Consider the following 11,918-nt stretch of genomic DNA (forward strand, 5'->3'; position numbering starts at 1 on the left):
GAGAAAAATGTATGAAATTGGAGGAAGAGAGTTTTGATCACAATTGTTCCTTTCAAAATGTGTGAACCAATTCAACTATCTTATTGAATGATCAACTATATTTATATATCATTGTTAAAGACTAAAATGATAAAACCGAAAATTATAACTCAACACCTTACTTTCTGTTTTCAGCAACAAACTACTAACTAATTAACTAACTTTCTAAAGATTGAAAGCTTCTGACTTATCCAAAATGGATCAGAATTACTACAACATCATCCTCTAATTCTGATCCTCAATCAGCTTCAATCATAAGTTTACTTCTCAATTCTTCAAACTTGGCTTTCTTCAGTGGTTTTGTTAGTAAATCGGTAAGATTATCTTCTGATTTGTAGTAGATGAGCTTGATCTTTCCTTTGTTAACTTTGTCCCTGATAAAATGATATCTAGTATCAATGTGCTTGTTGTTCCCATGATCTACTGGGTTCTTAGCAAGATTGATTGCTGACTTATTATCAATCAGCAAGTAAACTGGTTCCTTCTTCTGAATCTTCATTTCTTTCAGCATTTTTCTCAACCATAGACCTTGACATGCTCCAAGGGAAGCTGCTATATACTCAGCTTCATAAGTAGATAATGCTACTGGATCTTCTTTCTTCGAGCTCCAGGAGATTAGAGCTCCACCATACATGAACACATAGGCTGCAGTGCTCTTCCTGTCATCCTTGTCCTTCCTCCAATCTGAGTCAGTATAGCCAAGCAGATTTTGATTTGATTCATTCAGTCCAAAAGGTAGCAACACTCCATAATCAGTTGTGCCCTTCACATACCTTAAGTTCCTCTTTGCAGCCATCATGTGAGCAATCTTAGGTGCCTTCATAAACTTGCTTATAATGCCAACACTATAAGCTATGTCAGGTCTTGTATTGCACAAGTACTTGAGTGAGCCAACTATTTGTCTATACAAAGTAGCATCTGCTAGTTCTCCTTCACCATTCAAGCTCATCAATAGTCCAGTTTCAGCTGGAGTTGTAGCTGGATTGCAATTGCTCATCTAAAACTTCACAAGCAAGTCAACTGCGTATTTACTTTGATGCATCACCACACCTGCTTCAATTTCCTTGAATTCAATGCCAAGGAAATAGGATAGTTGGCCCAGGTCAGTCATTTCAAATTTCTTCATCAACAACTGCTTGACTTTGTTGATTTCTGACATATTGCTCCCAGTGATCAATAGATCATCCACATAGAGGCACAATAGGACTAAATCTGTAGTAGTCTCTCTTTTAATATAGACACCATGTTCAGAAATACATTTCTCAAACCCAATCTGGTTGATAACACCATCAATCTTCTTGTTCCAAGCTCTTGGAGCTTGTTTTAAGCCATACAAGGCATTTTTTAATTTGTACACTTTGTCTTCCTGGCCATCAACTTGAAAACCTGGAGGCTGTTCAACAAACACATCTTCTTCAAGAGGACCATTTAGAAAAGTAGACTTGACCACTTTCTTAGACTTGCAATTGCAACTACAAGCCTTATTGTCTCAATCCTTGCTATTGGAGCAAAAATTTCACCATAGTCCACACCTTATCTTTGCAGGAAACCCTTTGCTAATAGTCTTGCCTTGTGCTTGACCACCTCTCCTTTAGGATTCTTCATTTTAAAAACACATTTAACTGCAATAGGTCTTTTCCCTTTTGGGAGATTCACAAGGTCCCAGGTATGGTTCTTCTTAATTAAGCTTAATTCCTCCTTCATTGCTTGAATCCATTGAGGTTCTTGCAATGCTTCATCTACATTTACTAGCTCAAGACCAGCATATAAAGCCAAATGCACTAGGTCACCACCTTCAGTGATTTGATCATCTTTATAAAATTCATAATCTCTCAAATTCTGGGGAACTTGTGTCACTCTTGTTGACTTTCTTAGATTAGCTTGGTCAGATGTGGCAATTGTTACCACAACATTATTACCACTATAATCTGCTTCAATCAGGAATCTTGCATTCCTGCTTGTAGACTCAGGTTCCAGCCTCCAGTTTTTATACTCATCAAATTCCACATCCCTACTAATTGCAATTTTCTTGGTCCTCGGATCAAGAAGCCTATACCCTCCTGTCTCATGGTATCCAAGAAATACCATTAGTTCACCTTTGTCATCTAGTTTTTGTCTCAATTGGTCAGGAATGTGTTTGTAGCATACAACACCAAAAATTCTCAGATGCTTCACATTGGGTTTGATGCCTGACCAAGTTTCTTCTAGAGTCACACCATCTAGTCTTTTTGAAGGACTTCTATTCAGCACAAACACAACAGTGGAAGCAGCTTCACTCAATGTAACACCCTGATTATTTTATTGTGTTATTTGATTATATGATAAACTTGAATGAGTTGAAGTATGCCTTGAACTAGTCATGTGTGAATTTATTGATATAGATGTTGAATTATGTGGAGTTTTGTTGAGCTAAGTTGAAAGTATGAGATTTTAGATTTTTTTTCCAAAACCTAGTTCAATGAAATTGCGATACCAGATTTGTTAACTGTTGGCTCGTCTTCAAATTTTGTCTGGATATCCCTAAGATATGCTTCTACAGTCTGACTATTGGGATCTTGAAAATAATAACTTTCGGTCTCCCGATAAGCGAGAATGGTGCGCTAAGCGCAATTCCAACCGAGGGGAATTGCACTGAATGGCCCAAAGTTGCGATAAGACCATTTTCAACCTAGAGGAAGTGCGCTGAGCGCCCAGAGTGTGCGCTAAGTGAGCCCTAGTGTAGAGGGGGCTGCGCTAAGCCTAAATCCTTGCGCTAAGCGCAAGAAGTGGACTTCAACTTAGCGCGAGAGGCCCGCTAAGCGAAAGTTGCAGGTTATAAATACGTCCTTAGCGTGAAAAACACGATTTTCACTCTCCTCTTCCCCCAAAAATGTCTCCCAAACCCTAAAACCTTATTTTCCTCCACCCAAGACCATTGGTGGCCGTTGTGAGCCGCCGTTGCTTGCCGTTGGACCCCCACACCAAGAGGAACACTTTAATCGGAGCAGAATCCTCAGAATCCTCCTCGAAGATTCAATGGAGAAAATCCTTCAATCATCCATTTCATAGTTTGTTTGAGAGACTTGCGTTGGACCGACAAGCACAAACGAGAGAGAGAGACCTCTAAGTGACGCAAAGAGGAACTGACGGAGAGCTCACGATAGGTGAGGGGAGTTATTATAAAATTTACCGTTTTGATACCATAGTTAGGGTCAGGGAACCTAGCTATGGGAATATCTGCCTGTCCCTGTTGCATGCTGATTTTCTTTCAAGAAAAACTATGTTTTTAACGAATGGGATGCGATATATCTATTGTGGATGAATAACATTATTGTTTATTAAACTTGTGTTGTTTGAAGACCTGGGGAGTGTGAACCTCTGGCATGGAAAATATATTTACATGCGGAATGCGACTCATTGTTGATGTTGCTATTGGTGACTTTAATTGATATGTGGTGATGTTGATATTTATGATGATATTGATTTGAGATGACGTTGTTAATCAAGACCATGTCAACATGAATTGATGGTACTGTTAATGATTATGTGCATATAAATGAGGTCGTTGTTGTGTTGATAACGTCATTGAGACGAGATGATGTCTATGAATGATGTGAAAATGGAATGTTGATTGATGTTGGAAATGCTTTGGCATGTGCATGTTGTGTATGTTCGCGGGGGGCGAAGTGCACTGACCTTCTAGGGTCTTTGGCACTTGCTTCGGGCCACGTTCATGCGTCGTATATGTCATACCCTAATTTCGTCTGGGGACCATCTGTTTGTTGGGGTGCGACCCTTGCTTGACCACTTCGAGGTACTTGACACCCATCGTTAGGCAATCCGTGAAGTTCCGCGACATGTCGAGAGTTGAAAGGACGTGTTAAGGCGCAATTCGTAAGTTCCGTAACATTCCAGAAGCCAAAGAAGGGATGATTGCATAATCCGTAAGGTTTCGTGATATTACGGAAAGAAAATAAGTATCTTTACGTAATTCATAAAGTTCCGTAACCTTACGGAAAAAGATTCAGCAAAAAAAGGGCAGGGTGTGTATTTAGTAAACATGGGGGTACAAATAGCAATCAGGACCACTTGGGCCTTCCAGGATCTTCCAACAGAAGGCGGTGCCTTCTGGTGGAAGCAACCCAGCTCGCTTGGGCGAGCTGGGCGGCAACCACCACCCTCTTTTCCCCTATAAATAGGGGGAGGAGGGTAAAACAAAAATGTTCAACCCTCCCGGTATCTGAGAATCACTTAAAATTAGTGAGAAAAATTGTTTCTGTGAAGAAAATCCAAGCTGAGGCGCTTCCGTAACGCTTCTAAGACGTTTCCGTGGGCGATTTCGCGAAGGTTTTCCACCGTTCTTCATCTTTCTTCGTCGTTCTTCGGTCTTCAACCAGTAAGTTCCCGAAATCGAACTTTTCAATTCATTCTATGTACCCTTAAAGGTCCCCATTTGCTTCGCATGCTTTTATTTTTATTTCATTTACTTTCCGTACCCCCTTTTGACGTGCTTTAGTCATTTATTTAAGTCGTTTTCTCGCCTAATCAAAATAAAATAAATTTCCACCGTTCATTTGAATTGTAACATCTTTTAATTTCTGTTAAAATGAAATCCGACCGTTCTGTCATGCCGTAACCACGTTTAAAACCAAAAAGAGGCAAAATAATAATATAATAATAAAAAAATATCTTTTAATAAAATAATAAAAAAAATCAATCAGACATTTTTCTTTGGGATTTTTCTTTCTTAATCGAATTGACTAATAACCAAAGTGAAACTAAGGCTAAAATCAACTTATAAATCAAACTTTTGTCATCACCTAAAAAGTCATTTTTAAGGTCCAACGCCTTGAAATGGTCTTTTCCGCTTTTATTTGTTAAACGTGGATTTCTAAAGCCTAAAATCAACACGTAACTTTGTTACCTCTTTCAAAAAAAGAAACAAGAGATCATTAATGGTCCAATGCCTTAATGTTTTCTCTCCTTTCAAAAGAATCGAAAGGTTGTTTAATGGTCCAACGCCTTAAATGACCTTTCATTCAATCAAAATATATCTTGCAAAAAAGGATAAAAATAATTTAACTAACGTTTAGTTCTCAAAGAACTATGTAGGTCTGATTTCCTTACCATAATTGAGGAATACGTAGGAGCAAGGGAAACACCCTTGTCGACCACAAAAAGATAAAAAAAATATAAAAGGCATAAAAAGACATAAAAAGCGTAAAAAATGGAAGATAACACAAATTGAAGTCATATTAGCACACTTGATTAAAGGCTGCCGTCCCTTGTGACGGACGCGTGGGGTGCTAATACCTTCCCCGTGCGTAAATACAACTCCTGAACCTTTCACTTAAAGTTCGTAGACCACGTCTTTTTCCGGTTTTTCCGACATTTTCCTCAAATAAACGTTGGTGGCGACTCTGCGCATTTTCCTTTCTTGGAAGATGAATCCGTGAGTCTCGCGTCGCCCTTCCACCGAAGGGTTGGTTGCGACAGTTGGCGACTCCATTGGGGACTATTGTTAGAGAGTTAGGCCAATCAATCAGTGTGCTTTCTTTACTATGACTTCCCTTTTGTTCTTTTTCTTTGTCTTTTTTCTTATGTTCTTGTGTATATAAACTCTTTTGATGCTTTTAGTGTGTTTTAAAATGTATACATGAGGTAAATATTTATTCATTTGATGCACACAAACACCAACACTATTTGCACACACGGTGAGTTGAAAAAGGGCCCTATACCCGGGTTCGTGGGAACATAAGGAGCGGAGGTGAATCTGTGATCATGCTAGGTCTCCGACTTGCTTGATTACAGTGAACCCTCATCTAGAGTTTTTCTCTTTGATAACATATTGTTGCTAGTAGTCCCTACTGCTGCTATATGTTCTTCGAAGAGGATGATACCTCTAGAGACCATCAAGATAGATATGACCACCTTGGGAATTATCACTAAAAGCCCTTTTAGCTCCCTCCCATGTATGTTCCTAAAATAGGGGCACGAAGCAAACACGCCACCAGTCATGCGTGATGACGCGAGTCATGTCCCTTCTCCCGTCCTTGAAGGGGAGCCTCCTCGACAGTCTGACGAGGTTCACGAGGATCATAGAGAGTATGCCCAAGTAGACGTCGATTTCTACCCCCCCGATCCTCGTCGAGGGTCCGGCACCCAACGTACTGCCTCAACCCAACCTCCCAGCACAACCAATATTCTTGTCCACAGAGGGACCACCCCCGGCGGCGGAAGAAAGAAGGAAACTCGATCTCATCGAGGAGAGATTGAGAGCTGTTGAAGGCTTTGGCAACTATCCGTTCGCGGACATGGCAGATCTTTGCTTGGTACCGGACATCGTCATCCCCCCAAAATTCAAGGTACCTGATTTCGACAAGTATAAAGGGACGACTTGTGCTAAGAACCATCTCAAGATGTATTGTCACAAGATGGGGGTGCATTCTAGGGATGAAAAGTTGTTAATGCACTTTTTCCAAGATAGCTTGGCTGGAGCCGCGGTCATTTGTTACACTAATCTGGAAGCTTCCCACATCCGTACTTGGAAGGATCTGATCACTGCCTTCCTTAGGCAATATCAGTACAATTCCAATATGGCTCCCGATTGCACTCAGTTGCAGAACATGGTTAAAAAGGAAGGTGAGACCTTTAAAGAGTATGCCCAGCGGTGGAGGGACCTGGCAGCACAAGTGACCCCTCCCATGGTCGAGAGGGAGATGATTGCCATGATGGTAGACACCTTACCGGTGTTTTACTATGAGAAGTTGGTAGGCTATATGCCCTCCAGCTTCACGGACTTGGTATTTGCCGGGGAGAGAATTGAAGTAGGTTTGAAGAGAGGGAAGTTCGATTACGTCTCCTCCACAAGTACCAATGCTAGGAGGATCAGAGCAACTGGGGCAAAAAGGAAGGAAGGAGATACCCATGCCGTCACTTCAGCACCCGCAAGGGTCAAGCCACCACAGACCTCTCATGATACCCATCAGTACGCGCCACATCACCCGAGCTTCTCAGCTCGCGTCGGGGACTCTTCCAATTCAGCACCCGTACAGCCTAAAGCGCCCGCACCCATCCAGAGGGAGGCCCCCCAAGCTCTGGCTCCAACCACGACTTGCCCGGCCGGCAACGCCCACTTTGGCGCCAGTTCCAACGTGATGAGGAACTTTCCCCCAAGGCCAACTCCATAATTCACCCCGATCCCAATGACGTACAAAGACCTCTTGTCGTCCCTCATCGCCAATCAAATGGCTGTGATATCTCCCGGGAAGATCTACCAACCTCCTTTCCCAAAGTGGTATAACCTTGATGCAACTTGCGCATACCATGGGAAAACTCGGGCCACTCTACCGAAAAATGCCTGGCCCTTAAATACAAGGTCCAACATTTGATAGATGCCGGATGGCTGACATTTCAAGAGGATCGGCCCAACGTGAAAACAAACCCGTTCACCAATCATGGAGGGGGAGCAGTTAATGTCTTCAAGTCGGGTAGGCCGCGCAGGTCTAAGCCTTTAAGGGACGTGACGACCCCAGGAGGTTTATCTACGAGGCCCTACAAAAGGGGGGCGTAATTCCCCACGATGGGCATGGAGAGGATTCCTGTTTGATGCATCCCGGCGAGCTACATAACATGGAAACATGTTTAGCAGTGGAGGACCTATTGCAACAGATGATAGATCGAGGCCGACTGGAAGTCGGCAATGAGGGGAGTGAAGAGCAGCATATATGTATGTAGTCCGCAGATGAGAGGAGTTTTGGAAGGCCTAAGCCTTTGGTGGTATATTTCACCAAAGACGGAGCTCCCCAAACGCCCCGATACCCCTCGGTAGTTAAACCTGTTCTGTTTCCATACCGAAATAGCCACACAATTCCGTGGAGGTATGCACCTCCAAGCGAAAGGAAGGAAGAGGCCACCGAAATCAGCTCGTTGTCAGCCAAGGCAACCAATATCATGGGGCTGAGCGGTGTGACCCGCAGCGGTCGCGTGTTTTCACCCCCTGACCTGCCGACACAACCTGCAAACGTTAAAGGGAAGGCAAAGATAGTGGAAGAACAAAATGACAAAGCGACCCTCACTCCGAACGAGGATATTCCAGTGAAAGGTCTTCCGGAGAAAAGGGATGGCTGTGGCAAGAAAGAATTATCGCTAGAGGAGGCAGGCGAGTTCCTCCGCATTATTCAACAAAGCGAGTTCAAGGTCATTGAGCATCTCAAGAAAACCCCGGCCAGGGTCTCTCTTTTGGAACTACTCATGAGCTCTGAGCTTCATCGGGCTTTGCTAGTAAAGGTCTTCAATGAAGCTCATGTGGCCCAAGATATATCTGTAGAAGGCTTTGGAGGACTCGTCAATAACATCACCGCCAAGAACTATCTTGCCTTCGCCGAAGAAGAAATCCCTGCCGAGGGGAGAGGGCATAATAGGGCTTTGCATGTGTCCGTGAAATGCATGGATCACGTCGTGGCCAAGGTACTCATCAATAATGGTTCCAGTTTAAATGTAATGCCCAAAAGCACGTTGGAGAAATTGTCATTTAATGCTTCCCATCTAAAGCCAAGTTCCATGGTGGTCCGTGCCTTCAACGGCACCCGCCGAGAGGTTAGGGGGGAGATCAACCTCCCTGTACAGATAGGGCCCCATACCTGTCAGGTACCTTCCAAGTAATGGATATTAACCCGACTTACAGTTGTCTTTTGGGACGCCCGTGGATTCACTGCTGGGAGTCGTTCCCTCTACACTCCACCAAAGATTGAAATTCGTAGTAGAGGGGCATTTGGTTATTGTGTCGGGCGAGGAAGACATTTTGGTAAGTTGCCCGTCCTCTATGCCATATGTGGAAGCCGCAGAGGAGTCATTAGAAACAACCTTCCAGTCTATTGAGGTGGTAAGCATTGCCTCTGTAGATTCCTTCTCTGGGCAACCTTGCCTGTCCGATACGGCAGTAATGGTGGCTCGGGTGATGTTGGGGAATGGTTACAAGCCCGAAATGGGTTTAGGCAAGAACAACGGCGGCAGAACCAGCCTGATAAGCACCAGAGGAAACCGTGGGAAGTTTGGGTTAGGCTATAAACCCACACAGGTGGACATAAGAAAGAGTGTTGCGGGAAGGAAGAGCGGAAGCCAAGGCTCGCAATTGGGACGAAAAGTCGAAGGGGGCCCGCCCTGCCACATCAGTAGGAGCTTTATAAGCACGGGTCTAGGACCTGAAGGCCAAGTCATTGCGATGTGCAAGGATGACTCTCCGAGTGGGTCGGATTTGGTATGACCATGTCCTCCTAGTTTCCGACTAGGAAATTGGCGAGTGGAGGAGCGCCCAGACATTTACACGACAAGCATAATGTAACCCTTTATGGCTTTTTAACTCTACGGTTGGGCCTAGGCTTTAGAGTTTCCTTTTGTTAAGGCTTTTTGTCTTTTTTTCCTGAATTTATAATATAAAGATCTTTCTTCATCTGTTCCTGTGTCTCTACCCATTCTCATTCATTTGCATGTTTATTTCTTCACGCTTAAAACGCCAGATCCAACGACGAGTCCCTCGAAGGTACTAATACCTAGGACCCGACCATCGATTTCAAGCAAGAAACATATCAGACGGAGGGTGAAGAGGACGAAGATGTGGGACTTCCCCCGGAGTTGGAGAAGATAGTCGCTCATGAGGACCAAGAGATGGGGCCTCATCAAGAAGAAATGAAACTAGTGGACTTAGGAACCGGCAGTGGGGAAAAGGAAGTAAAGATAGGCACGGGTATGACCGCACCCATCCGTGAAGAATTGATAGCCCTACTAAAAGACTACCAAGAAATCTTTTCTTGGTCATACCAAGATATGCCCGGTTTGAGTTCTGACATCGTACAACACAAATTACCTCTAAATCCTGAGTATTCCCCGGTAAAACAAAAACTGAGGAGGATGAAGCCCGAGACATCCTTGAAAATAAAAGAAGAGGTAAATAAACAATTTGACACTGGTTTTTTGGCTGTCGCTCGGTACCCAGAATGGGTTGCCAACATTGTACCAGTCCCTAAGAAGGATGGGAAGGTGCGAATGTGTGTGGATTATCGGGACCTGAATCGAGCCAGTCCCAAGGACAATTTTCCTCTGCCGCACATCGATATCCTCGTGGATAATACTGCCAATTTCGTGTTGTTTTCCTTCATGGATGGGTTCTCTGGTTACAATCAGATAAAAATGGCGCCGAAGGATATGGAAAAGACTATCTTCGTCACCCTGTGGGGGACGTTTTGTTATAAGGTGATGTTCTTTGGACTCAAGAACGTCAGAACAACTTATCAACGGGCTATGGTAGCTTTGTTCCATGATATGATGCACCGAGAAATCAAGGTCTATGTGGATGACATAATTGCCAAGTCTAAAACTGAGGAGGAACACCTTGTCAACTTGCGGAAGTTGTTCGAAAGGCTTAGGAAATATCAATTGAGGTTAAACCCCGCTAAGTGCACCTTCGGGGTCAAGTCAGGGAAATTGCTAGGTTTCATCGTAAGCCAGAAAGGGATAGAGGTGGACCCCGAAAAGGTGAAAGCCATCCTTGAGATGCCAGAACCGCATACCGAGAGGCAGGTCCGAGGTTTCCTGGGGCGTTTGAACTACATTGCCAGATTCATATCACAACTCACTGCTATCTGTGACCCGTTGTTTAAACTCTTACGCAAAAACCAATCCGTCCGCTGGAATGAGGATTGTCAAGAGGCGTTTGGAAAGATCAAACAGTGTCTCATGAACCCTCCCGTGCTTATGCCGCCGGTACCCGGAAGGCCTCTCATCTTGTATATGACGATTTTGGGTGAATCGATGGGATGTATGCTGGGGCAACATGACGAGTCCAGGAAGAGAGAGCGCGCTGTCTACTACTTGAGTAAGAAGTTCACGGCTTGTGAAATGAACTACTCCCTACTCGAAAGAACGTGTTGTGCTTTAGTCTGGGCATCCCACTGTCTAAGACAATACATGATGAGCCATACCACCTGGTTGATATCCAAGATGGACTCGGTTAAGTACATCTTTGAGAAGCCTGCTCTCACAGGGCGGATCGCTCGGTGGCAGGTTTTGCTATCCGAGTTCGATATAGTCTACGTCACACAAAAAGTGATAAAAGGAAGCGCCTTGGCAGATTATTTGGCTCAGCAGCCTCTCAACGACTATCAACCCATGCATCCCGAATTCCCGAATGAGGACATCATGGCCTTGTTTGAGGAAAAGCTAGACGAGGACCGGGACAAGTGGATCGTGTGGTTTGATGGAGCATCAAACATTCTACGCCATGGCGTTGGAGCAGTGTTGGTCTCTCCGGACAATCAATGTATACCTTTCACAGCCAGGCTGGGGTTTGACTGCACCAACAATATGGCTAAGTATGAAGCGTGTGCCCTAGCCGTCCAGGCGACAATTGACTCCAATGTCAAGCTACTCAAGGTGTACGGGGACTCAGCACTGGTGATCCACCAGCTGAGAGGGGAATGGGAAACTAGAGACCCCAAGTTGATACCCTACCAAGCCTATATCAAGGAGTTGGCTGGTTCCTTTGATGAGATCTCCTTCTATCACGTTCCCTAAGAGGAAAATTAGATGGCGAATGCGCTTGCCACTTTGGCGTCCATGTTCCAACTAACACCGCACGGGGACCTACCGTACATTGAGTTCTTATGTCGTGGCAGACCCGCACATTGTTGTCAGGTGGAAGAGGAACGGGACGGTAAGCCTTGGTATTTCGATATCAAGCGATACGTTGAAAGCAAAGAGTACCCACCAGAGGCTTTCGACAACAACAAAAAGATATTGTTCAAGAGAAACCATGACATGGTTCTCCTGCGCTGCGTGAATGCTAAGAAAGCAGAAAGCATGCTGGGGGAGGTCCATGAGGGCTCTTTTGGTACGCACGCTAA

General features: G+C 44.2%; 1 protein-coding gene across 1 annotated transcript; it reads right to left on the reverse strand.

Moving 5' to 3' along the window:
- Positions 1 to 277: 277 nt before the first annotated feature.
- LOC121174158 (secreted RxLR effector protein 161-like) lies at positions 278 to 1,036 on the reverse strand. The gene has a single exon (XM_041012843.1). The coding sequence runs from the start codon at positions 1,034 to 1,036 to the stop codon at positions 278 to 280; it is 759 nt and encodes a 252-aa protein (XP_040868777.1).
- Between the last annotated feature and the right edge of the window lie 10,882 nt (positions 1,037 to 11,918).

The sequence above is a fragment of the Glycine max genome, chromosome 2 (genome assembly GCF_000004515.6).
Source record: "Glycine max cultivar Williams 82 chromosome 2, Glycine_max_v4.0, whole genome shotgun sequence".
Lineage (NCBI taxonomy): Eukaryota > Viridiplantae > Streptophyta > Magnoliopsida > Fabales > Fabaceae > Glycine > Glycine max.